Source organism: Mustela nigripes, chromosome 16 (assembly GCF_022355385.1).
Source record: "Mustela nigripes isolate SB6536 chromosome 16, MUSNIG.SB6536, whole genome shotgun sequence".
In the NCBI taxonomy this organism is placed as follows: Eukaryota; Metazoa; Chordata; class Mammalia; order Carnivora; family Mustelidae; genus Mustela; species Mustela nigripes.
The window spans coordinates 51,416,227-51,443,962 of NC_081572.1; the positions used below are offsets into that span (position 1 = coordinate 51,416,227).

The window sequence follows — 27,736 nt, forward strand, 5'->3', positions numbered from 1 at the left end:
GAGAGGGGGGCTGGAAATAGAGTTAATGATCCCTCATGCCTACGTGATGAAACTTCTATAAAAACTCAATATCATGGGATTCAGAGAGCTTCCAGGTTAGTGAAGACATCCATGTACTGGGTGAGGTACCCCAATGCCATGGACCCTCCCAGACCTGGCTCTTTGTGTCTGTATCTGGTTGTTCATCTGAATCTTTAAATAAACTGGTACATGTAAGTTTCCCTGAGTTCTGTGAACCCCTCTAGCAAATTAATTAAACTCAGGAAGATCTGAAGGAGCCCAGGTTGGCTCTGGGCTCAGTGTGGGGTTGGCTTCAGAGTCTTTCTCCCTCTCCCTCCCATTCACTCACTGTCTCAAATAAGTAAATAAAATCCTAAAAAAAGAGTTAACGCAGCACTAGTAAACAGCCATGTAAAAATTGTGATTTCTATGGAAAGGATCCCCTCAATGAAGGAAATGTGCTAACACACATTATTCCATGAGTCTCCCAACAGCCCTCTGATGTGGGCCAGGCAGACAGGATATTGCTACGGTCACATTGTTATAATCACAGTTTCAAAGAAGATATGAGGTCCCTGAATGTCAGGTCCTTCACGGAGCAAAATGACATCTCCAGCGATTAAACTTAAAACAGTAGTAAGAATTACATTCACTATTTACTAAGCACACTGAACCTGTTCAGATACCATGAGCATCCCCACTTTATAACTGAGGGAAGACGTACATTGAGGTTAGCTGGGTACCTGGAAAACTGGGGACTCAAACCCATGCTCTCAACCTCTATTCCTGTTTCCTGGCCTGTTTTCCTCCCACGATAAAACTCTTCATTGTGGAGCGCCTGGGTGCCTCAGTAGATTAAACCTCTGCCTTCGCCCAGGTCATGATCTCAGGGTCCTGGGATCGAGCTCCACATGAGCTCTCTGCTCAGCAGGGAGCCTGCTTCCCTCCCCATCTCTCTCTCCCTGCCTCTCTGCCTACTTGTGATCTCTGTCGGTCAAATAAATAAAATCTTAAAAAAAAAAACCAAAACAGTACTCTCCATCGTATACAGTCCTCTGCCTGGTTTCTTCTTAATGCCCTTCCACCTCTTCGCAAGAGCGAAGTTGCTTCTATAATTTAAGGTACACATAAAATAATGTGAATTATAGAAGCGAAGTTGCTTCTATACTTTAAGGTACACATAAAATAATGCAGGTACACATGTTGTAAAACATTCAAACAAAATGCAACTGTATTATAGTAAGGCCCGTTCCCCACACCCCTCGCTCTCGGGTATACCAATGCGAGCAACCACATCCCCACGTGCCAAACCACAAAGCTTTCACCCTGAAGTTGACCGAGCGTAGGGGAGCGTTGCTGATGCTGTTAGAAGCGAGCCTGTCTTTGGTTCCAGCTTGGACCAGTCCGCGCTTCGCCGCCCACTAAACGCACTAGCCCAGGCCCGCCCCCGCCCCGCCCCTGGGCCGCCCGCCCCGCCCCGAACGCCCCGCTCACACGTCGCCCCACCCCCGAACCGCCCACCACCCTGGCGCTTGCCTAGTCCCCGAGTTCGCCCCGCCCTCTGAGTTCGTCCCACCCCGGAAACCCCGCCCACATGCTCGCTCCGTTCCGGGGCCGCTGTTAGCCCTCCCGCTCCGTCCCGAACTCGCCAGGCCGTCAGGACGCCAGCCTTCCTCGCGCTCCGCCCCGAGCTCGTCCCGCCCCCCCGTTACTCCCCTCGCCTTCCGCGAAGCACCTGGAAGCGGAAGTGGGAGTGGGCTGGGCTTGTGCTTTGCTCCTCCCCTCCTGTGGCGACCAGGTCACCTCAGCCGCGACGCTTACGTGGCTCCCGGAAGTGGGGCCGGCGTAGGGCCGTCATGTTGCAGCAGGTGAGGTTCTGGGGGCGCTCTGTGAGGGTGGGTGTGGCTGGGCGCCGGGTCCGCGGGGTCCGAGGAGTGCGAGTCTGGCGGCCCAGGGCCATTGTACCCGCAGCCCCACTAGCCGACTGAGCCCGGGGGCGCGGGGGGGGGCGCGTGTGGGCGGAGGGCCGCGGGCGGCTGTCTGGGGAGCGCCGCCTGCAGCCCGGAGACCTTTTGTGGAGGCGGAGGATGGCAGGCTGCGCGTCGGAGGCACAGCGCAGGTGTGCAGGGTGTGCACGGGTGTGTGCAGAGCGCAGTGCCAGCCGACGCGGGGCGCTGAGTCGCTCGGGCGCTCTGCTGCGGAAAGTGAAGTTGCTGGCGGTCTGGCTTTCCCCAGGCGGTCGGGGACTCTGAGGGGTGCACCGCGATCCTGTGGGAGTAGGAGACCCCGCCAGGGCCCTAGCATTCAAGTGTCCGTTGCCGAAGTGACTCTAGTGGTGATTGCTTATCACTTCGGCGAAAACGTCTGTCCCCTTAGAATTGATTACAGTTTACAGGTTGACGACCAGCGATGAGTACGACAAATTTAATCCCTTCCCGTGTTAAAACCTTTTTACTGTTTATAGTGCACTTTCCCTCAAGGGTATAGGTATTATTATTTTTTTTTGTTTGTTTGTTTTGTTACTGAGGGATTGCTGTGGCCCAGGCACTCCCTGTTCTGGGCCTTGGGATAGGGTTTTGAACGATTCAGACAGGTTTATGGTGCCGGGGGTTGGGGGCTTGTGGATGCGTTGGGGTGCGGAGTTAGGTAAAGATAGCGACAACATAGTGATGTCATAGCAAGAATTTGAGAAGTAGGACACCTTTAGAATTGATGATCAGGAAAGACCACTGAGGAGGTCGCTTGAGTGGAGAAGTTCCAATGATGGTTAGATGCGGCTTTCAGAACCTGCACCCAGGCTGAAGGGCACCACGCAACCGTACTGACTGTTCCCACTTTAAGTGTGTGACCGTGAACCTCACATGCGCGGTCTCTTAATGTTGCCAGGCAGTCATCACCACAGTCCCATAAGCTCCTCACCCTCCCACCCTTCTGGGCCGCTCCTGAGATTTCTCATTCTTCAGACCTTCCACATTTTCCCCCTTGTCCTCTAATTCTCATGTCACCGGAAAAGTGGAAGGCATCAGAAGAGAATTTCACACCATCTGCCTCCTGTATCTGTGCTCATGATCTCCCATAGACTCTGCCTTCTTTTTCCTGTCTGTGCTCTATCCTTAGGCCATGCCCTCTATGTGTGCACTCTGGTCCTCTGGAAGGCAGTACTCCAGCAATTCTCCCCTTGCTCTTCTGCATCAGGTGTTTTTTTTTTTTTTTTTTTTTCCATTTTTAAAAGCTTTAGGGGCACCTGGGTGGCTCATTTGCTTAAGCGTCTGACCCTTGATCTCAGCTCAGGTCTTAATCTCAGAGTCCTGAGTTGGGTTCTGCTGGGTGGAGCCCACTTAAAAAAAAAAAAAAAAAAAAAAGGTGCCCTGCTGGCTCAGTGGGTTAAACCTCTGACTTCAGCTCAGGTCATGATCTCAGGGTCCTGGGATTGAGTCCCGCATTGGGCTCTTGGCTCTTGGAGAGCCTGCTTCCTCCTCTCTCTCTCTGCCTGCCTCTCTGCCTTCTTGTGATCTCTCTCTCTCTGGTGTGTCAAATAAATAAATAAAATCTTTAAAAAAAAAAAAAGCTTGTTTAAGTTAACATGTAAATGTGCTTTAATGTCTTGTCTTGAAAAACTTCATTCTATGTACCCTTTCAACTCTCCCCCCCCCATTTTTTGTTCCTTAAGATTTATTTATACTTGTCTCTTACTTGTGTTCTTTCTTGTGTCCAGTCTAGTCTGGTTTTCTCCTACTTCCCTCTGCCATCTTGAAACTGCTGTTAATGTGGTCACTGATGATTCGCTCGAAAGACAGTGGTCTCTGGTTTTCATCCTACTTGTGAGCAGCATTTCACACAGTTGATCTGATCTTCCTCCTGGAAACACTTTCTTCACTTGGCTTCCAGGACACCACCTCCTGGTTCAGCTCCTACTCCTGAGCACTTCCTTTTCAACCCCAGTGCTTATTCCTTCTCATCTTTTTGATTTATAGATATTGGTGTGCTCAGAGTCTGTCTTGGTGCCTGCACTTTTAGCTGTTCAGGGCGAAAATTTTGGAATCTTCCTTAACTTGTTTTCTCTTATCCCATATTCAGCCTATTAGCAAAATCTGTCATTTCTACGTTTATTTTTTAAAGATTTTATTTATTTATTTATTTGAGAGAGAGAGAGCGCAAGAGAGAGCGTGTGCACACACCCAAGCATGAGCAGGGGGAGAGGCAGACTCCCCACTGAGCAGGGAGCCCAGAGCGGGGCTCGATCCCTAGACCCTGGGTTCGTGACCTGAGCCAAAGGCAGACGCTTAACTGACTGAGCCACCCAGGTGCCCCTCATTGCTACTTTAAAATGCATTTGGAATCTGGATGTGTTTCACCACCCGCACTGTGTCCACACTAGACCATACCATGACTTCTTGGCTCCATTATTGGATTAGCCACTCAAACCATCCTTACAGCTTTGTGCCTTTATCTTTCCCTTTCCCTTCCAGAATTTCCATATAGTAGTCAGAATTTTCCTTTTAACACCTAAATTGGAATATGATGGTCTTTTTAAAAATTTAATTAATTAATTATTTGACAGAGATTACAAGTAGGCAGAGAGGCAGGCAGAGGGAGAGGAGGAAGTAGGCTCCCTGCTGAGCAGAGAGGCCGATGTGGGACTCGATTCCGGGACCCTGGGATCATGACCTGAGCCGAAGGCAGAGGCTTTAACCCACTGAGCCACCCAGGTGCCCCGGAATGTGATAGTCTTATGCGCAGAACATACTAACGGTTACCCTTTTCAGTTTAAAAAAAAAAAAAAAAGTCCTTAAGCCAGCATCTTCAGCTTAAATGTCCAAAATCAGACTCCAGATTTCACCCAGATATTGTGCCCATAGCCTTCCCCATCTTAGTAAATGCATCTCCGGAAGTGCAGAACTATTTGTCTTTTTGTTTCAGGCTGTACCACTTAAAACCGTGCCTGGCACTCAGTATTTAATGAGAATAAGGCAGTCTTTCAAAGAACAGGGTGAGAGGAAAGAGTGTTCTAGATAGAACAAATGTAAAAGGACCCAGTGGGGTACAAGTTTGGTATGTTTAAGAAACTAAAAGAGACTAGTCTGGCAGGGGCTTAGATACTGTATAGTTTTCCTTTTGCTGTAGATTACCATAAATTAAGTTGTTTCATACAAATTTATCATGTCACAGTTTGGGTCACAAGTCCAAAATGCGTCATAAGGGCTAACTAACATCAAGGTATTGGCTGGGCTGTGTTTCTTCTGGAGGCTTTAGGGGAGAGTCTTAGATTCGTCTTTGCCTTCGCCAGCTTTTAGAGGCCATCTGCATTCCTTGGCTGATGGTCTTCTCAAGCTTCAAAGTCAGCAGCACAGCATCTTCAAATCTATTTATCTCTGATATCTTCTGCTTTACAGGATCTCAGTGCCCTCTCTGATCCTCTTGTGTTCCTCTATAAGGACCAATGTAATGATGTAACTGGGCCCAACAGAATAGGATGTTCTTCCCCTCTCAAGATCCTTAATTTGATCGCATATGCAAAAAATCTTTTTGCTAAGTAAATTTACATATTTACAAGTGCCAGTCATTAGAACCAGGATGTCTTTGGCAGGAGGGAGAGGAAGCATTATTCAGTCCATCACAGTTCCAGAAGGCAAAGTAAACAGCCTGAGATAAGGTCCTCTAGGTGGGCAGGACCAGATCATGATGGGTCCAGGTAGGGAGTCAGTTTTTCAGTCAAAGTCCTCTGTGTTTTCAGTAGGAGGATGATATGATCTAAGTGGGAATGGTCACCCTGGCTGCTGGGTATAGATTGGACTGTTGGGGTCAAGGGCAGAAGTCTCAGTTTTTTAGTCCGTTGGATCATACAGTGGATCTCAATTTTGTCTGCAGATTATTATCATCTGGGGGCTTAAAAAAAATCCAGATACATAGACCACACTCCAGACCAGTTACATCTGAATCTTGTAATTCAAGGGGACCAAGGCATCAGGATTTTTTTTTCCTTTTTTTTTTCTTTTTGAAAGCACCCCAGGCAATTCCAGCCTGTAAACTAAAGTTGAGAACCACTGGTCTCAGGTCTCTGAGTCCATTTTCCTTTTTTTTTTTTTTAAAGATTTTTTTTTTTTTTTAATTTAATTGACAGAGATCACAGGTAGGCGGAGAGGCAGGCAGAGAGAGAGGAGGAAGCAGGCACCCCACTGAGTGGAGAGCCCGATGCAGGGCTCGATCCCAGCACCCTGGGATCATGATCTGAGCCGAGGGCAGAGGCTTTAACCCACTGAGCCACCCAGGCACCCCCATTTTCCTTTTAAAGCTTCAGCTCACACATCTGCATCTTTAGATATGTCACACATCACACACCTTTAGCTCACACACTGCGTCTCTGGGCTCCTTGGCCATTCCCTGCACATACCTGTGTGTTTCCACTCTCTGCCTTTGAAAATCTACCTAGTCAAGGGACTGGACTGAGCAGGAGGCCTCCTTGCTCTGTCCACACCCAGCGCAGACACTCTCCTCCAGAACCCTGTGCTCCCATTTGCACTTGTATTTCTCCCAACTCTGATCACAGCCTGCAGTTGCTTCCTTTGTGCATTTGCTCATGCCTTTGATAAATATTGTACTGCCTGGCTGCGTGCTCTGCTGGACACTACTACAATGCAGTGACACTCCCTGCTCTCTAGTGGCTTGGAGTCTAGATGGAGGTAGTCCTTGGAGACCTGAAGATACCCTGACATAGTTGTACAAGTGGACATTCGTCCTGTGTTCAGGGAACATGGGAAGTGGGAGGCCTGGGGGTTGCAGGGAGAGTGTCTCAGCTCTTTCAGTATTTTATCTGAAATATGAAAGCTAGATCTGGTGTTGCCTGACGGTGAACTTTGTAGGGGATGCAGAAGGGAAGAGCTTTCTGGGCAGGGAACAAACACGAGAGGCAGACAGATGGGAAGCCATGGTGTTTTCAGAGAACATGTCTTAGCAGTGTTGTGGCACTGCCCGGTAGGAGGGAGAGTCAGAAGATCATGACGTGTCTTGTACTGTACATGGAGGAGTTAAGTTTTACCTGATACATGTAGGAGAGCTGTTGAAAACATTTGCAGAGGGGAATGACATGGTGTGACCTTCCTGTTAGAAGAATGACTCTGTGGGTACATGAGGGTCCGGAATTGGGCAGGGATGAGGTAAGGGCAGGTGAGTGGTGGGTGGTTGGCCCTAGGTCTGGTGTCAAGGAAGGTTTGTTGTGGTTGAGGCTGAAACGGTGAGTTGAGATGTAAGCCACCCTTCCAATCTAAGGCTATGAAAGGGAGGAATGTTGTGGGGGGAGAGCGAAAGGGGAGGTTCAGGATCAGGGTTTTTTTTTTTTTTTAATTTAAATTCAGTTTAATTAACATATACAGTATTACTAGTTTCAGAGGTAGAATTCAGTGGTTCATCAGTTGCATGTAACACCAGTGCTCATTATATCACGTTCCCTCCCTAATGTCCGTCATCCATTTACCTCATCCCTCCGCCTCCCCTTCAGCAATCCTCAGTTTGTTTCCTGTAGTTAAAGAGTCTTATGGTTTGCTTCTCTCTCTTCTTTCAACATTCTATCTATTTATTTGTTTGACAGAGAGAAAGAGTCCACGTGCATGTACAGTGTGGAGGGGCATAGGCAGAGGGAGATGCAAACTCCCTCCTAGGCAGGGAGAGCTATGTGGGACTCAGTCCCAGGACCCTGGGATCATGACCTGAGCCAAAGGCAGATGCTTGCTTAACTGACTGAGCCACCCAGGCACTCTTCCTCTTTGTTTTTGACTTATTTTTTTTTCCCGTTCCTGTGTTCATCTGTTTTATTTCTTAAATTCCACATATGAGTGAGATCATATGATAATTGTCTTTCTCTGACTTATTTCGCTTAGCACAATACCTTTTAGCTCAGTACACATTGTTGCAAATGGCAAGATTTCATTCTTTTTGATGGCTGAGTAATGTGTGTGTGTGTGTGTGTGTGTGTACGTACACGTATGTACACACCCCACAGCTTTAGCCATTCATCAGCTGATGGACATCTGGGCTCTTCCCATATTATGGCTATTGTAGACATCAGGATCAGGGTTTTTAAAACATCTTTTTCAAGCAATAAATGATCTCTGAAAAAGTTCATTTGCTGATTGGAAAGATGCAGTAGAAAGACCCGCAGATACAAGAAAGTGTAAGTGAAGGGGAAATTGATGGAGGAACCCCCCCGAGGAGGCAGGAAAAGAAGAGATCCCAAGCCCAACAGTTGCTTTCACTGTGGATAGAGTGGGATACAAATGGTGAGAAGAGTTCAGGGAAACAAGGGTGCAGGCAGGTGATTTCGTGAAGGAGCCAAAAGCATCAGGTGTGTCCCACAATGGTCTCTGCTTTCTCTGCGACTGGTGAGAGAGCAGCCAAGAGTGCACGGGGGAAGTTTGCGGGAGCATCATTGACACCCCAGGGGTTTCTCATGGGGCTCAGCAGCGGGGGAGCAATGGCTAGTTGCCAGGTGATCCCGGGGTGCCCTCTCCCTAGCTTGTCAATCCTCCAATGTCCGTGACCATGTCTGTCTTTTGTCCACCATTTGGACTAGCGCGCTGCCTTGTGTGTAGGAGGCACGCGAGTACCGAATTTCATCTTGCTTCATGGATATTCAATTTTCCTGCTAGGACAGTAATGATGACACCGAGGATGTTTCCCTGTTTGATGCGGAAGAGGAGACAACTAACAGACCAAAAAAATCCAAGATCAGGTAGGAAGATGTAAGAGTGTGTGAGTACCCGGGGCTGTTCAGTGTGTAGGCGGGAGCCAGCCGATGGATTCAGGGCAGAGTGGTGGTTACATACTTGTGAGTAGTGGACATGGCTCGTTTGAGCTTTGGTCTGAGACAAAGAGGACATTTCAGATTTTCTTTGAGTATAACTGGCCTATGGAATTGTACTCGGTGCCGAGTTTTCATATCTGTGAATCCATTTTTGTGAACACTGGTGTTTGTACTTTAAACTGCGCCATAGAAATAGAAACACACCATTTCTTTAGTTTCTGTAGACCTGTTCTGTTTTGATTTATTGTGTGAATTTCAGAATCACATCTTTTATCTATAAAATAACATGAACATGTCAAGCCAGACATATTTCTATTCCAAATTTAGTTCCCTCTAAAGAAAGTCACTTACTGCAATCAAATTCCACCTGACCTTTGAAAGCATGCTGAGTGAGAGATGCCAGGCACAAAAGACTGCATATTGTATGATTTCATCTATGTGAAATGTCCACAATAGGCAAATCTGTAGAGACAGCGGGACATGAGTGATGGCTGATGGCTGGAGAGGAGTAGGGTTCGGGGTGGATGAAGAGGGACTGCCAGTGGGTATACAGTTGCCTTTGGGGGTAATGAAGAAGTCCTAAATGTGATTGTGGTGATGATTGTACTGTTCTGTGAATATACCAAAAAAACCACTGGTGTATAGACTTTAAATATATGATCGTATGGTATGTGGATTATACCTCAATAAAGCTGTTAAAAAAGCAAAAACAAGTCTACCTGATAGTTACTTTGCCTTAAAGCCTGAAGTGATTTCTGAGGGCCCAGGAATTCTTTTTATTTTTATTTTTTAAGTAATCTCTGCGCCTAACAAGGGGCTTGAATTCATGACCCCAAGATCAAGAGTCACATGCTCTTCTGACTGAGCCAGCCAGGCACTCCTGAATTAGTTTTTTATGTGAAAATAGGATTTAATCCCAAGAGTATAGTTTCCTTAATTTTCCAAGCTTGGCAAAGTTTCTCATTATATGTTTTGTGAAAGTTTATATTCAGTGAGATGTTAAAGTCCTGGTTCCTTAGTGTATTTTCTGTGACAGCAGAGCCTAGTCAAAAAGGGGACTTACAAACACAGAAAAGTAGGCGATTTGCTTCTTCCTCCAGTCATCTCTTTTGTTTTGACAAAACTCTGCATGGTTATGTTATGGCTGAAACGTTGTTCATCTCTGTCTGCAGTACCTGTGGTGAAATGTAATTGCATTTCTTTTGTTATGTTTTGGTTTTCAGACACCCAGTGGCATCATTTTTCCATTTATTCTTTCGCGTCAGTGCAATTGTAGTCTATCTTCTCTGTGAATTGTTCAGCAGCAGCTTTATTGCCTGTATGGTGACAATTATCTTGTTGTTGTCATGTGACTTTTGGGCAGTCAAGGTAGGTTCGATCGTTTTTATTTTAATTGTGTTTGATACGATAAGATTGAATGATGCATGAACTGTGGGGAAAAAAATGACCCTTAGCAATTTGGATTTGTGTTAATGTTTCTTTTTGTTGTCTACCTTAGCCCTCATTTTGTGTTAATATCATCAGATCACATGTGGGTTATTATATTGGTGACTTGTCTGTGCCTATGTCAGACTACGTCAGCTTTAAAATTAAACAGACAGAATGTGACTAGCAGCTGCAAAGTCTGTATACTGCTTCTCATTCAGACCACACCTGTAGGTGTACTGTGTGTGATTTCTGGGTAAGGGCCCAGGATAGATCACGCACAAATTCTTAAGGAATGCGCACCCTTTGCAAAGGCTGCTGTGCGTTTTAGGGAGGTGTTTCTCAGCCAGGACCAATTTTATCCCCCAGAGGACGTTTATCCATGTCTGAAGACATTTTTGATTGTCACAGCTGGGGTTGGGGGAGGTGCTTTGTTGACATCTCGTGGGTAGAGGCCAGGGATGCTGCTAAACATGTTAAGATGCACAGGACAGTCCCTTCAACAAAGAATTATCTGGCCTCAAATATCCATAGCGCTGAGGTGGAGAAACCCTGTTGGAAGGGATAGGAAGTAGTAAGAAATGGCTTTAAACTCAAATACAGTGATAGGTAGGAAGATGGATGAATAGACAGGTACCTCAATAGGTAACTAGTAACTAGTAAAATATTAAACGTAGACTCTAGTGGTAGGTATGTGGGTGGCCACTGTAAAATTTGACTGTTCTATTTTTGGAAATTTTCATAGTAAAGTGGTGGGGAAAAAAAGTCAAAGATAACAACAACAACAAAGGCCAAAGCTAATTTTGGGATTTCAGAGACATGTGTATTGATTAAGAGACCAGGAAGATGTTATAGATCCATTTGCAGCCACCAGCCCTGCCATTTTAGACCTCCTGATTCTTTCAGACACCAGAAGTGGCTGTCTTGGTGGTTGTCAGCTTCCACAGGCCGCAAAACACGGAGAATGAGGATTTTAATAAAGATTTCTTTTATTTCGGCTTTTCTTTTTTTTTTTTTAGAGAAAGATTTTAGTGATTTATTTGACAGAGACACACACAGTGAGAGAGGGAACACAAGTAGGGGGAGTGGGAGAGGGAGAAACACGCTTCCTGCTGAGCAGGGAGCCTGATGTGGGGCTTGATCCCAGGACCCTGGGATCATGACCTGAGCTGAAGGCAGACGCTTAGCCCACTGAGCCACTCAGGTGCGCCCCGGCTTTTCTTTTGTACCGTCTTTGGTTTGCATTTCTTTGAATTTCTTTTGTTGCTTTATGCTCTGTAGTGTTTACTGTATCCTGGTCACAATTGTGTTTTGAGGAATGTGCATTTTTGTTATTATGTAATTTCTGTTTAGCCAAATAGAACAGGGCCTTTGGTTGGTTTTCCTGGTCATTTCCCAGTTCTTAACAATATAATTAAATCCTTCTGGGCTTAGGGTTTTAAAACATGTGGCCCAAAAATATATTTTCTAATAAACTTATCCTTCTTTCCTTCCTTCCTTCCTAAAAAAGGGCTTATAAAGTGTCACTCTTTTATCTGTGACAGAATTACTTGGAGGTATCCCAGTCATTGAGATACAATGCAGAATGAAGAGGTCAAGAATAGGGAGATTGTTAAATGGATTTGGTAAAAGAGGTAGATCCAGTTCAGAACCTTGTTAGAACAGAGATACATCATAATCATTATAAATCTCAGTGCATTTGGCAGAAGGAGATTTATTTTTAATTTTATTATTATTTTATTTTAACTTATAAAAGAGACAAGTGAAAGATAAAAATACATATATATTTTTTAAAGATTTTATTTATTGACAGAGAGAGACAGTAAGAGACAGAAACAAACAGGGGGAGTGGGAGAGGGAGAAGCAGGCCTCCCACAGAGCAGGAAGCCCTAGTGGGGCTTGATCCCAGGACCCTGAGATCATGATGTGAGCTGAAAGCAGAACCTTAAGGACTGAGCCACCCAGGTGCCCCAAAGATAAAAATACTAAAAAAATTTTAAATGTTATAGCTTCTATGGGGCTTTTGTTTTATTCCTTTTCTGAATGTGTAAAAGAGGTTAAAAAATGGTTTTAGAACTTTAATAATGCTTAGTAAAATTTAAAGTAAGTTGTGTGTCTCCCACAGTGTTGGAGAGGATAGCAATGAAAGCATGGTTCACATAGCAAGAGAAGGAAAACAAAGTAAGTTTAAATATCACAAGGCATAGTACAAGGTGATGGAAGTAGGAGCAAATTAGTTATAACAGTAAACGTAATTTGATTAAAATCTCTTTTTAAAGATAACAATTTGAAGATTGGGTAAAAAATCAAAAGTCCTAGGATGCCTGGGTGGCTCAGTCAGTTAAGCTTCTGCCTTCAGCTCAGGTCATGATCTCAGGGTCCTGGGATCAAGTCCCACATTGGGCTCCTTGCTCAGCAGGGAGCCTGCTTCTCCCTCTGCCTGCTGTGCCTGTTGCTCCCCCTGGTTGTGCTCTCTTTCTGACAGATAAATAAATAAAGTCTTAAAATCTTAAGTCCCAACTAAAAGATCGAAATAAAATGGCAGCATTAGAAAAAGTAAAAGGACACAAGATAATATCAGCCTGATAGAAACAGAAAGAAACCTGGCATTGTAATATTATCAGACAAAATAGAAAGTAAGATAATACTTAAGGGAACAAAGAAGGTCATCTTATGAATCACATTGAGGACCATTCACAGAATGACATTCCTTCAGATCATGTATGGGGGAAAAACTATTAGAGGCACTAGGATAAGGTGGGAAAAACTTATTGTGAATCTAACAGATCAAAGCAACAAAAATAAATAAGGTCTAAAGGATCTGAATGAAATGAGGAGGTCAACACAATAGCAATATTGTGGAACTTTTTACATACAGAGACTACCTTCCTGTTCTGCTCCTGTGGAGCACTTAAAAAAGTTGATTAAGTATCACTGTGAAGAAGACCCAAGTACGTTCCTCAGAAAAGCTCTATTTTCTAGTCTAGTGCAGTAAAACTAAAAACTAACAACAAAAAAAATGCTTTTCAAAATCCAGATTACAAATAAAAGCCAACCTGCTGAAAGCTCGTGGCTTAAACAGGAAATAGACTATAAATACAGATTATTTATACATTCGTGGTGATGATTACCTACACTGAAACTTTCAGAATGTGTCTAAGGCTGAACTTAGAGGAAAAACAGTAGAATAAAGGTTTTTTAAGAATTAGAGGTCCAGAAGATTCAAAAACAAAACAATAAACCAGAGAGAAATTTTGAAAATAATCTAGTGATCAAAACAGAAAAGTAAAGAATGGGAAAATGGGAAAGGAGTTTGAAAATATTAAAAGAGGTGGTGTTTGAAAATGCCAGTAAAATAGACCTCTGGCTGCCCTACGGTTTTACCACCGACTCTCTCCTCTTCCTTAGCTTTTCAATATTAGCATTTCTACAATATGAATTTTGGTATGAAACCTCCTTTTTTTCCTTTTTTCTGTATTCCTTTCCTGATCAGTACCATCTGTGCTTCTGATTTTAGTTGCTTGTCCATGAGCCATGTGGCTCTCAGACCTGGATCTCCAGTCCAGGCTTGTCCTCACCCGGGCAGACCTGTCTGCTTGACAGTTTCACTTAGCGAGTTGTCTTGAAGGACCTCACATTCAGCCTGTGGGAAATCTCACTATTCCTTCTGGCCTCAAGATGTCGCACTTCCACCTGAGCTCCCTTTCCTGGGGCCTCGAATCACTGGTGTCTAACCTGAGCAAACAAGAGATGGAGGATTTCCCTTCTTCCTATTCCTTATCCGGTCTGTCACTAAGTCCCATAAATCCATAGATGTTTCTTTCTTCCCTAGGGCTCTGTGCCCACGGTTTGTCCTGGAATGTTCTCACTGCTGTATCACCTTAACCCCAGGATTCCTAACCTTTTTTGTGCCACTGGTTTCACAATCTCATGAAGCTACCAAGCACATTCATTCATTCATTCGTTCATTCATTTATTTATTTATTGACATTCCTTTCTCCTACTCTTCCTCCCCCTTCCTCCTTTTCTCTTCCTTCTACTTCTTCTTTTTAATTTATTTGACACACAGAGACAGCGAGAGAGGGAACACAAGAAGGGGGAATGGGAGGAGAAGCAGGCTTCCAGCTGAGCAAGGATCCTGACACGGGGCACTATTCCAGCACCCTGGGATCAGGACCTGAGGTGAAATCAGACGCTTAATGACTGAGCCACCCAGGTGTCCCATGAGTGCTTTTAAATACTTGAAAGAAAATGCACAAGATTACAAAGAAAGTTACTTATATTGAGATATAATGAAAACATTAAAAAGAGAAATTTCTGATTTTGTGTGATGTGCTTCTTTATGAATGCATTAAATAATAAGATCTAGAGGCCTATCTGATTGCTTCCCAAGCCGTGATGCGCATAAGCACTATTTTGTGATAACTGTACCAGGTGTAATACAATGTAAAAAATATCTGTGGTTTTTATTGGTCTGAGTCACACATGCTGTTAATTCTACTGTGGTTTATTGTTTCCATTCATAATTTAAAGACAAACTAAATTTCAGCCCAAAGTTAGTGAAGATAAAGAGAGCATTTTTTTTCCTCACGCAAGTTCACAGAACCCTTGGATCTGTTAGTGAACACCTCTAACCAGAAATCCACATTAGTGAGTGATTCCTGCTTATCCTTTAATTTTGTTCCCAAAGTTGACTCCCAGGGAGACATTTTTTGATTTGCAGTTTAGATCAGATTTCCCGGCTAGCCTCTTGAGGTGTCCTGCGTTTCTCCCTCACCACACTTACCGCAGCTGGTGGCAGTGCGTTTTTGTTTTTGTTTTGCTGGACTGTCTCTCTTCCACATAATGCTTGAAGCTCCCTGAGGGCAGGGAGCTCCCTGTTGGTCACCATTTTTATTAGCAGCACAGAGTAAGTGCTCAATAAATATTAGTTGAGTAAATAGACCTTGAGAGAGCTGTCAGAGCAATTTGTTACATTAGTAAGAGGAAGGGGTTTGGTACCTTTGAGGTATTAAATGAGGGCTAGTGCCTGTGACCATTGTATTGGTTTGGGCTGCTATGTTCTAACGTCCCATAGTCTGGTGGCTTATAAATGATAGGAACTTCCCTTCCCTCCCTCCCTCCCTCTCTCTCTCTCTCTCTTTATTTCTTTCTTTGTTTAAGATTTATTTATTTGTGAGAGAGAGATCATAGAGGGCAAGGGAGAAGCAGACTCCCCACTGAGCAGGAAGACCATGACCTGAGCTGAAGGCAAATACTTAACCGACTGAGCCATCCAGGCACCCCAGAAATGTATTTTTAATGTTCTAGAGGCCAGAAGTGCCAGGTTAGGGTGCCAGGATGGTCAGCTTCTGGTGAGGGCATTCCTCTGGGTTCCAGACTGCCAGTTTTTCATTTTATTCATTTTTTCCCACCCATCCCAGAACTCATTCTCTCTTTCTCTCACTCTCTCTCCAAAGAAAATCTTTAAAAAAAAAAAAAAAAAAAAAACCAAGGAACACATTAGGGAATTGGAAGAAAGGGCAAGAGTTCAAGAGAAGGGGAAGGGTGATGCTTAGTGACATGCTTATTACCCTGTCACCTCAACCCCTATTGGTCATGCTGTTGCATTATCTTTTTTTTTTTTATTTTGTCCAGGCCTGGTGTGTGGTGGTCTTTGTTAACTGGATGTTATGGGAGATAAAGCTGAAGATTTTTTTGGTTTGTGAAATGTTGCACTAAGATATGACCTTATGGTAGTTCTTTAAACAATGCTTTTAAAATGCATGTGTTTATATTAATCTTTACCAGAATGTCACAGGTAGACTCATGGTTGGTCTGCGTTGGTGGAATCATATAGATGAAGACGGAAAAAGCCACTGGGTGTTTGAGTCCAGGAAGGTAAACTACCCTTTTTTTCCCCCTCCAAAATCTCATTCAATAAATTATGTGCAGATTACATTTGAGTATTTATAGGTGAAGTATAAAGGACTAAAAGTACTACCCTAGATCCCTTGGCCTGTGAGCACTAAACCAGATGGCCTTCTAAAACTGCATTTTTTCTGTCTAGTTGAGACTGGAAGTAAGGTGCGTACAGGAAAGAAGCCCCTGAGAAAGGATTTTGGGTCCGAGTTTCTTCTGTGTGCCAAGCTACTTATCAGGGGCTGCTGATAAAAGGACCTCTGAAGGCCCTCAGCTTTGTGTTGCTGTGCCTGGTCTCTCCAGGGATCTGTCCCTGTCAGCAGATAACTGCTTCCAAAGTAGCTCCTTCTGTCCTTGTTCCAAAGCACGGTCCACTTCCTCGTGTGGGCAGGGAAAAGAAAAAGAGGGATTACAAGTAGACAGAGAAAATCTGAATCAACCAGAACAGTGTTCTTTAAGCCTCTGCCTTTGGGAACCCTTGGGGAAGCTGATCTGTTTTGGGTTAGCCTGCCAATCTGTAGCAAACATTCAGTTTCCCTGTGGATTCGGCTGGGAGGCAGAGGACAGAATTCTTGGAGAACACTACTAATTAAGTTGTTTGCCTTCTGCTTGGAAGGGCCTTGACAGGCTCCACCTCTGAGAAGGCAGTCTTGTGTTCAGTGATAAGCCCAGGTCCTTTATATTATAAGATCTATATGGAAGCAACTCACCACCCTTTACAATTTCTGGATATTGCTAAGACATTTTGGCATCATCCAAAATCCCCTGATTCCATTTCTTTCTCTGGCCCCTAACCTGATCTTTTGTCTCCAGGATGGCTGTAGCCTTGATTGTCTTGATTGTCTTAGCTCTTATAGTGTGATTCAAAGCTTCCTTATTAATAAACAGTACAAGAACAGGAAGAATTGAATAGAAGCCTGTCAGAAACAAGCTTTACCTTTACCCATGTCTTGTGTCATGACAGACTGTCCATTCTGCCCTGAAAAAAAAATTTTTTTTGAGTTAAAGCATATTTAAGCCAGTTCCTAAAATTAAATAGTGGTAGATATACCAACTGTTCTTTGGGGTTGGGGGAGGGACTTGGGTCATCTTCATTAATTTATTCAGATTTTAGACTTAGGTATTTTCATGAAAAATGTGAAACTTTCTTCTGATAAATGCTACAGTACTGGTTATTAAGTTCATGTTCTTTTTTAGGTGTCTGCTCAAGAGAGTAAAACTGTTTCCGAGGCTGAATCAAGAATCTTTTGGTTAGGACTCATTGCCTGCCCGGTGCTGTGGGTCATATTTGCCTTTAGCGCGCTCTTCTCCTTCAGAGTTAAGTGGTTGGTGAGTATCCATCTGTGAGGATGTCCCTACTAATTCCCTATCGTGTCTGATGGGTGATCACCAGAAGCAACCATCTCTGTTAACATTTGAGACCTGTCTTGAATAGGCAGCTCCATTATGCATTTCCCAAGTTTTGTTCTCCAACTCTGCTTTTCTCAGACCTGGAGAGCATAATCCTCTTAAACACCGATTTTTCACTGATTTTCCTAGGGCCTTCCAAAATTTTGACTTAACCCGCCTTGTACAGAGGTTACTGTATATTTATCACAGTATTATCTTGGTGGATGTTCAGTAAGCTCCAGTCAAACATGTTTAGCTTAGTTTGGAACTAACAGAAGGCTCTTCTCTGGAAATATTAGTTGGTAACTTGTTCTGGCTGGCTGTTGGTATATCGTAAATCTTCCCAGAATGTAGTGGCTTAAAAATAAATTTTTATTTCCCCCATCAAGCTAAAAATAAAGTATAAATAACAAATAAAGTAACTTATAATAAAAATAAAATTTTTTTTTGATTATTTCTCTCAGTTTCTCTGGTTCAGGAACTAGGACTGAGTGGGGCTTGTCTGGAAGGTTGTGGGTTAGGGTCCATGTGGTTGCAGTCAGGCAGTGGCTGGCATGGCTGGAGGCATCGCCTGTTTGTGAAGTCCCACAGCCTCTCGGCGTAGTCTCCCCGCATGGTCATGTAGCGCGTCCTCACAGCATGGCGGCCTCATGGCAGTTCACAGCTCTCATTGGGAGTGTCTTAGTTCAAGCTGAATTGCCCTTTACACTGTGTGAGTTTGCTCTAGCTGCTGTAACAAAGTACTGCCTTCTGAGGGCTTTAAACACCAGAACTTCATTTTCTCACAGTTTTGGATGCGAGAAGCCCCAGATCAAGATGTTGGCAGGTTTGATTTCTTCTTTCCAAGGTCTCTTTCCTTGGCTTGTGGGTGGCCGTCTTTCCCTCATATCTTCATGTGGTCTTTCCTCCAAGTGTGTCTGTGTCCTAATCTCTTTTTACAAGGACACCAGTCATAGAGGGTCAGGTTCCACCCTAGTGACCCCGTTTTACCTTAATTACCTCTTTAAAAATGCTTTCTCCAGATACAGTGACATTCTGAGGTGCAGGGTTAGTATTTCAATTTCCTAGAATTTTGGGAAGATGCAACTCAGGCCATGGCAACAATCTAGGCTCAGAGATCATCACTTTTGCCACCCATCCACATTCAAGGGAATGGGGATTAAGCTATGTAGCTTGCTTGATGGGGGGAATATGAAAGTTCTAGAAAAGCACGTGGAACAGATGTCATTGCTACCATCTTTGGAAAATATAATCCCTCACTTGACCCAAACCATGATTCTTGTTCATTTCATAGTTGAGTTTATTTCACTTAACATTTATTGATTCCAGGCATGTTTTGGCTTTACTTATGTTTTTTTCCCATATTTTAATTATTTTCTTATGTCTGTTTTGCTATATAGGCCTTTTTTTTTCTTTGTGTATTCATATACATACTTTCCCTTTTGGGATTTGGGAGGTTTATTGTGTATTTTTAGTTTTTCTAGTAGGTCTCTCTTTATGTTTGTATCACACCCTCTTTTGTGGATTGGGAAACGTAGTAGTCTTGGTTTCCTGCTGTGAAGGATGGCAGAGTTAACAGCCATGCTTTCTCCCACTTCTCGTCCTGCCTCCGCATTTGGATTTCTGATGATTCTAGGCTAATTTTAGTTGTTTTAAGTATGGTGTTTAAACCTCTTTCTTGACCTCTAGAATCTGTCAGAAAGGGAAGGAGATAAACATTCTTCTGTTCCTTCTCTTGTTTCTTCCCTTCCTCTTGCCTGGGTTGCGTTTTCTCTAGTATGAGTTTTGTTGTCAAGGTTTAGCAGTTAGACCTTTTGAAATGATGTGTCTTACTGGGTGTTCATTCTTTGATCTATTTAAATACACTGATTCAGTTGGGTTAACTGCAGCTTTTCCTTTTACCTCCTGGTTGGCTAAATTTCCTTGTTGGGTGATTTTTTTTCAGAGAATTTGTAGGTGCTATTTTCCTTTTGCTCTGTCATATTTAAGAATATGAGCCTGTTGGGGTGCCTGGGTGGCTCATTTGGTTGAACATCTGACTCTTGACCTCAGTTCAGGTCTTAATCTCTGGGTTGTGAGTTCAAGCCCTGTTTTGGGCTCCATGCTGGGCTTGGAGCCTACTTGAAAAAAAAAGAAAAAGAATATGAATCTGTTGGCTTCATTCTTTTATTTTTATTTTTTTACTACTAATTTTTATTTTTAAGTAATGTCTACACCCAAAGCGGGGCTCTAACTTACCACCTTGAGATCAGGAGTCTCACTTTCTACCAACTGAGCCAGCCAGGCACCCCCAGTTGACTTCATTCTTGATTGATGATGTGGCACGGTGAGTCAGAGGTTCTTTCTTGCAGCCTTTAGAAGACATTACATCATCATTTTCTTCTATTGAATATTGCAGAGAAATCTGAGGCCAGGTTCACTTAACCTGCATGTAAGTGAGTGCATCATTTCTCTCCCCGAATGAAGAAATTATTTTTTTAAATTCTTGAGTGCTAAAAAAATTCCAGAGTATCCTTATATTTATCTTTCTATGTTGATTTTTCTGGAAACTGTGTACTCTTCGAATATGTCAATGCTGGTTTTGCTTTGAATCAGGATGGTTGTCTTTTGTCAAGTGTTTACATTCATTTATATTCTATTTTTGGGCTTCTTGGATTCTGAGGGACCATTTATCTCTCTGTTGGGTTGTTTTTATCTGTTCCCCTCTACCATCTTTCATTTTTTCCCTTCCTGCTTATTCGGTTTGCAAATCTTCTTAGGACTCTTCCAGATGTTAGAGCTGTTCCAGGCCCTGAGGTGCAGTTGGTGGCCACCTAGGCTCTGGTGGAGCTTCTATGCTGGTGGAACATGCTGGAGAACACAGGGGCGAGGACACTGAGCCACTCCCAGTGGGCGTGTGGCAGCAGCTTCCATCTGTAGTTCCTTACCTCTGCCAGCCCCGTTTTCATCTCCTCTTGTTCTGTGTTAACCTTCATGCTCCTTTGAATTCTTATCTCTGGGTTCTTCGTAGGGTGCAGTGTTCCCAGAAATGCTTTTATTTTGGTGGGCTCTATTTCTTTCGGAATAGATTCTTCACCTTTTACATATTATATTCCTTTCTTATTATTTTCTTTTCCTCCACCATCATCATCTTCATCTTGCTCCTCCTTCGTAGTTTTGCATGGATGTGTTTTCCCTCTTCCCCTCTCCAGGTTGCGTGCGGGTGATTTCTCCTTGACCGCCTCCAGGTGGTATCTGAGACATCTGGGCTTTGCTCTGAGCTAGGCCAGAATTCTGGCTTTGGCGGCCTGAGGTGTAGGTGTGAGGTGGAGGGCACAGCCTGGCCTCTGGCTTCCTCTATACTAGCTTGTTTGGGTTTTGCCTTCTCTAAGGTTGTGTGATTCTTTCTCCTGGGTGGCTGTGTGCGCCGTGCTGGTGCTACCTTCCTGCTTGAGGCCTCGGAGACCTAGCACTCTGGGGGAGTCAGCCCAGTCCTTCCCTAGCACTGGTTCCACTTCCTAAAACAGCTGGGTAAGGTTATAAGGAAGGTGGTTTGGGCTCCCATTACTCAGGCTCTCTGGGAACGTCTTCCCCCTTTCCCGCTGAGAACATGGGATTGATGCTGGCTGGTCCTTCTGGCTGGTCCACATTGCTTCTCCTCGCCCGGGGGCATCTTGTGGCGGGCTGCTGGGATCAGGTGCCTGTGTTGCGTGGTGGGTGTTTGGGAGGCAGGGGTCTGAATTTTTTCTCAGGGCTGTCTGGATCCTTTGGACTTCTGCCTCCAACATATTGAGGGGCAGTGATCATCGCTGAAATTTCCGTTAGAGGGTCTTTGGAGAGAGAGGAGTTGTATAGAGCAGAACCAAGTTGGTTCTTTCTCTGACCCCCAGCCCCTTCCCCCTTTTTAAATGTTTATTAGTACTGGCTTATTTCCCTTTTATTTTAAACCTATTTTTTTTTTTAAAGATTTTATTTATCCATTTGAGAGAGTGGGGGAGAGAAAGCATGAGAGGGGAGAAGGTCAGAGGGAGAAGCAGACCCTGCATGGAGCTGGGAGCCCGATGCGGGACTCGATCCTGGGGCTCCAGGATCATGACCTGAACCGAAGGCTGTCGCTTAACCAACTGAGCCACTCAGGCGCCCAAACCTATTTTTAAAAATCTCTTTTTAACCTGTGTATTTTTAAAATCTCTTCTGTGTTAGGGATAGAGAGCTCTGGATGTTAGGCTTCACTACACCACCTTAAACCAGATGTCTGCTGTTTTAATTTATAAATAGATTTTAAAATTTTATTTATTTATTTGACAGGCAGAGATCACAAGCAGGCAGAGAGGGAAGCAGAGAGAGAGAGGGGGAAGCAGAGAGAGAGAGGAGGAAGCAGGTTCCCCACTGAGCAGAGAGCCCAACTCGGGGCTTGATCCCAGGACCCTGGGATCATGACCGGATCCGAAGGCACAGGCAGGCTTAACCCACTGAGCCACCCAGGCACTCCAATGAACTTACAAATAGATTTTAAAATTTGTTGTAGGACCCATGCTCAGTCTGTGATTGCTGGTCCCTAGCATGTTATGAGTGTCCCACTTTGAGAAGCATGAGAAGTTTTATTTAAATAAAAATACAGTTTTATGTTTATTTAGGTAACTAACAACCTTGTATAATTCTAATGTATTTATTTCTGTGAAACACAAGTTTTTAAAAAAATTTTATTTATTTATTTGACAGAGAGAGAGAGAAAGAGAAAAAACACAAGCAGGGGAAGCAGGAGAGGGAGAAGCAGGCTTCCCTCAGAACAGGGAGCCCCATGTGGGGTTCATTCCCACGCCTAATGACTGAGCCACCCAGACACCCTGAAACACAAGTTTTAAACAGCAAGTGCAATTCCACTTTTACTAGGAATTTGTATCTGTTCCTTAATTAAACACTTAAACCCTTTAACGTCCTTAAAATCAACTGCATAGCTTATTAAAGGTTAAGGAGAGTAAGTGTGGATTGGCGAGAGACTCTGTTTAGCTGTGTTGCTTTTTCACATAGAAACACTTTCCGGGTGACCCTTTTAACAGCAGATGGGTTGATGAGTTTATTCTAGGGCAGGCCTTGGCAGACTATGGCCTGTGTGCCAAATCTAGCCCAGCACCTGCTTTTGTAACTTTTTAGTGGAACCCAGCCTTGCCTGTTTGTTTACATGTTGTGTGTGTCTGCTCTTGGACTGGGATGGCAGAGTGAAGTGTTTGCAACAGAGATCACATGGCCTGCAAAGGCTCTAACAGAAAAACTTTGCCCACCCCTGTTCTAGAGCAACTGTGGGACCTCCTCACATTCTAATTAACTTTTCTTTCATAATCTTTTTTTTTTTTTTTTAAAGATTTTATTTATTTATTTGAGAGAGAGAGAGAACAAGCAGGGAAAGGGGCAGAAGGAGAGGGAGAAGGAGATTCCCTGCTGATTAGGGAGCCTGATGCGGGACTCGATCCCAGGACCCGGGGATCGTGACCTGAGCTGAAGGCAGACGCTTAACCGACTGAGCCACCCAGGTGCCCCTCTTCCGTAATCCTTAAAGAGGAAGCTTGAGTTTCTTACTCACTGTCTTTAATGATCTTAGTGGGGTCATGGGTAGGTTCCCAGATGTGGCTATAAGGAAGGAGCAACTGTGCCAAAGTGTGTTTCCTCCTAGTGCTCTCCCTGCATCCTGCTCCTCACAGGAGGCCAACAACCATTGATTGCTGTCTCCCAGCTCTGCCTTGTTTTCCTGGAAGATGGTTGTTTGTCACACACACACACACACACACGCACGCTCGCCTAGAGTGGAGATTCCCCTTTGCATGCTTAGTTAATAACTGAGAAAGCTTGATCTCCTGACCATTCTTTCACAATTCTTAAAGGAATAATTAACGTTTGAGCCTCTTCTGAATCTCATTTACTTACTTATTTTTGTATCTTTATTTGCAGACCCATGGAAAATCCTAGAGAGAGAATGGTCCTTTTGTTGCGTCCCCAGGGGGCAGCTTGGGGCCTGGTGTATAGCATATGTGTGTAATTAATATATGTTGGGCGGATGTGAGTGCCTTGTGCTCAGCAGGTATTGGATGGGTCTGTTCTGTCAGGTTAAGGAGTCTCATTGACACAAGTCCCACCCATGAGTTTCCTTTTCCTTCTCTTTCCCATGGTGGTCTGCTTTGTTTTGTTGTGTTTTTTGTTGTTGTTGTTTTTTGACACAGAGGAAGGTCAGTGCATTTTATTTATATTATTTTTTCTTTCCCAGGCGGTGGTTATCATGGGTGTGGTGCTACAAGGTGCCAACCTGTATGGTTACATCAGGTGCAAAGTGGGCAGCAGGAAGAATTTAACCAACATGGCTACATCTTATCTTGGAAAGCAGTTTTTAAGACAAGTAAGTGTTTTCTGGTTGTGAAGGTCAGTGACTAATTCTTACAGAGTTTGATTTTTAGGAAATACTTAAAAAACTTTGAGATGATGATGATAAAGTTATGTTAATTATTTTTGACTTTTAGGACTTTCTAGAAATGTATTGTCAGTGCCCTGAAATCTTATTCATTCTTTATTATTTCTTTTGGAAAATTATTTATGTATTATTTTTATTATTTTTTAAAGAAGAAAATGGGAGGGGCCAAGGGAGAGGGGGAGAGAAAGAATCTTTTTTTTTTAATAATTTTTTTAATTTTCTAATTAACATATAGTGTATTATTAGCTCCAGGGGTACAGGTCTGTGAATCGTCGGGTTTACACACTTCACAGCACTCACCATAGCACATACCCTCCCCAATGTCCATAACCCCACCACCCTCTCCCAACCCCCCTTCTCCTGGCAACCCTCAGTTTGTTTTGTGAGATTAAGAGTCTCTTATGGTTTGTCTCTCTCCCGAGCCCATCTTGTTTCATTTATTCTTTTCCTACCCCCCAAACCTCCCACGTTGCATCTTCACTTCGTCATATCGGGGAGATCATATGATATCTCCGATTGACTTATTTCGCTCAGCATAATACCCTCTAGTTCCATCCATGTCGTTGCAAATGGCAAGATTTCATTTCTTTTGATGGCTGCATAGTATTCCATTGTATATATATACACCACATCTTCCTTATCCATTCATCTGTTGATGGACATCTAGGTTCTTTCCATAGTTTGGCTATTGTGGGCATTGCTGCTATAAACATTCGGGTGCATGTGCCCCTTCGGATCACTGCCTTTGTATCTTTAGGGTAAATACCCAGTAGTGCAATTGCTGGGTTGTAGGGTAGCTCTGTTTTCAACTTTTTGAGGAACCTCCATGCTGTTTTCCAGCGTGGTTGCAGCAGCTTGCATTCCCACCAGCAGTGTAGGAAGGTTCCCCTTGGAGAGAGAGAATCTTAAGCAGGGTCCATGCTCAGCACAGAGGCTGATGCGGGGCTCGACCTCATGACTCTGAAGTCGTGACTGGAGCTAAAATCAAGAGTCCAACTGAGCCACCCAGGGTCCCTGCCCTGAAATTATTTTAAAACTATCATTGATAACAACTTAATTCTAAAAAACTACCTAAGTTCAGTAGCTTTCCATTAATTCTGGTGGCTCTAAATGAAGTTTCGGAGAACATATGTTATGATTTTTGGATTTATGGTCAGAACAAGTAGAGACATAAGACTCTATCATTAAAGATTGTTTTAGAGTACTCAGATTTGTTTGATTGTTTTTTAGAACATAAAGGTTTTACTCTAGTTCCCCTGTATGAAGATTTAAATTAGGGGTTTCAATGGAGTAAGTCCTATCCATAGGTGAATAGTTGTGGTTAAATCACTTGGGGAGATTTGACGGGGTACTTTCTGGGATACCTCACATTTGTTAAGGGCAGTAGGTCAGGCAGGTAATGTTATATAGGACAGTGGTTTTTCAAACTTGAGCCTGCTTAAGAATCCCCTGCAGGGCTAAAACAAAGATTGCTGAGTTCTACTCCCAGAGTTAACCTGGCAGGGTCTTACAATTTGCATGTCTTGCAAGTTCCCAGGTGGGTGGTGGTCCAGGGACTATGATGCTCATGGTCCTAGGACTACATTTAGATGGCTAGGGCTCTGACAGACTGAGTGACTTCTTAAGGATATACAGCTAATATATATATATATATAGTACACTTAGCTAAGGCCTAATATATATGTATATATATAGTACACTTAGCTAAGGCCTAACCCACCTCTGTTCTTTTGAAATTCATTGTTCTTTCCATTCTACTGTACAGTTTCTCTTGTATATGATGAAAAGTCCAGAAAATGAATAATGTTGTAGGGACATGATTCTTTTCCTGAGGTATTTTTGCACAGTCCCAGATAGGATGTTGCAGGGGTCCATTGTATGGTAATTGTCAAGTGCGTATTGAATAGTTTTTTCCCTTCGGATTTTTAGTGTTTCTGAAGCAGGGAGGGACACTGAATACAGGGAAATAGAACCTTGACCCTGACATAACACGGGTAGGGTCAGGAGAGTTACCTGGCAGCTGCTGGTATTCTGCTTAACATGAGACAGACTTGCTGGACATCTCAGGGGATCCTTTGATGTACTTCTCCGCATGTCCATCATTTTTTTTTATTTTTAAATTTTTATTTATTTTTTTAAAGATTTTATTTATTTGAGAGAGAGAGGGAGAGCATGAAAGGAAAAAGGTCAGTGGGAGAAGCAGACTCCCCACCAAGCAGGGAGCCCGATGCAGGACTCAATCCCGGGACTCTAGGATCATGACCTGAGCCGAAGGCAGTCGCCCAACCAGCTGAGCCACCCAGGTGCCCTGCATGTCCATCATTTTTAAAATCATTGGGCCATGCTCTGTAAGGTAGTGTAGTATCTGGCCCTCCTTACAGACATGGAATATTTTCCTAGTGCTTTGGAGGCTGGCATGTCAAGTAGAACAATTCTCAGTCTGAAGGAGTTCTTTCTCTTTTTCAGAACACCGGAGATGAGCAGACTTCCTGAAGAGAGGGAGAGCAAGCTTGTGTGTCCTTTTACACTGGGGAACAGCTGAAGAGATTCTTGACTCTGAGGCTCTTGGAACTCAGTACACGTTGCAAAGAGGAGTGTTGGGTTTGTTTTTCCATTCTAAAATCTACTTTAAAAAAATGGGAAGGTAGTTTTCATACAGAGTTTTTAATCTTTTTTTAGCATTTTGGGGCGTGGAAGTATGGCGTGGCTCATGGTTAAAAGTGGTTTATGGTTATGTATGTGTGGTTATGTATGTGTGCACGTAGTCCTGTAATGTCCGTTGATTCCAAATGACTGAAAGTGTGTTCATGTACATATGTAATGGAGACATTTGTACCTGGATGTGTAGAATAAAGGGGATGTTCTCGGTCTGTTGCAGAACTCTAGGTGTGTCCATATTATTTCTGTAAATTATTGTCAGAAGAAGGTTTTGCTTCTGTGGTAAAAGTAAGCACTTTGGCTTACATGTAAGTTAGAGATAATTGTTAATCTTACAAGTTAATATATACTTCATGATGAAACTTCTTATCTTAGGCACTCACAGGCAGGTAGAAACCAAATTTGGGCTAGTGGTTAACTAGTTTGTAAATTTTATTTTTATTTATAATAACTCATGTACTTAAGGCCCTATTAATGTAAATGGAATTTTCACAGTTTCTGTTTAGGGGATTTTTAGAGATTGCTGCTGTTCTATTTATTTTTTGGAAGGGATAGCCAGATTTTACTTTAGAACTTCTTGGAAACTCGTCAGTGGGCCTTGGCCTAATGAAATCTATCTTTTATCACTAAAAGAGTATTATTCTTATGTCCTAGTGAGAATAATCATTTAAATACTTGGCATAATAAATGCCTAAAAGACATTTTATTGTATGAATCTATTTTTTTTCTTGATATAATGGGGATATTGTAAATCATGCCTTTGTATTATTGGTATTTCTTAAAGCAATATATGTAACAATCTACAAGCAGTTGTAGGAGTCTATAAATTCTGTTGTATGTTCTGTAAACTTTGTTGGTGTCTTTTAACCAACAGATTATTTTGTGGGATGTATTTATACATTGTTAAAAATTTTACAAAAATGTTTAATATTCAAAGTGTCTTTATTGGTGTGATTGCTTTGAAGGTGCATAACTTTATATTTGTATAAAACCCTCCTGTTTACAAAGCACTTCAGCATGTGTAATCTCCTTCCATCCTGACGACAAACCAGTAATGCTTGATACCTGTTTACAGCTGATGGAACGGGATTTTAGGTTTTATCGAGTGCCTTGTCCAAGGAAACACA

The 27,736-nt window shown here is 43.2% G+C and overlaps 1 protein-coding gene across 1 annotated transcript; it reads left to right on the forward strand.

Annotated features, from left to right (window-relative positions):
- Positions 1–1,618: 1,618 nt before the first annotated feature.
- Positions 1,619–27,532, forward strand: TVP23C (trans-golgi network vesicle protein 23 homolog C). The gene is made up of 7 exons (XM_059380845.1): positions 1,619–1,868; positions 8,643–8,725; positions 10,021–10,165; positions 16,013–16,102; positions 17,321–17,452; positions 23,751–23,879; positions 26,418–27,532. Exons 1-7 carry the CDS (start codon positions 1,857–1,859, stop codon positions 26,442–26,444), a joined length of 618 nt encoding a protein of 205 aa, XP_059236828.1. The 5' UTR covers positions 1,619–1,856; the 3' UTR covers positions 26,445–27,532.
- The last annotated feature ends 204 nt before the right edge of the window (positions 27,533–27,736 follow it).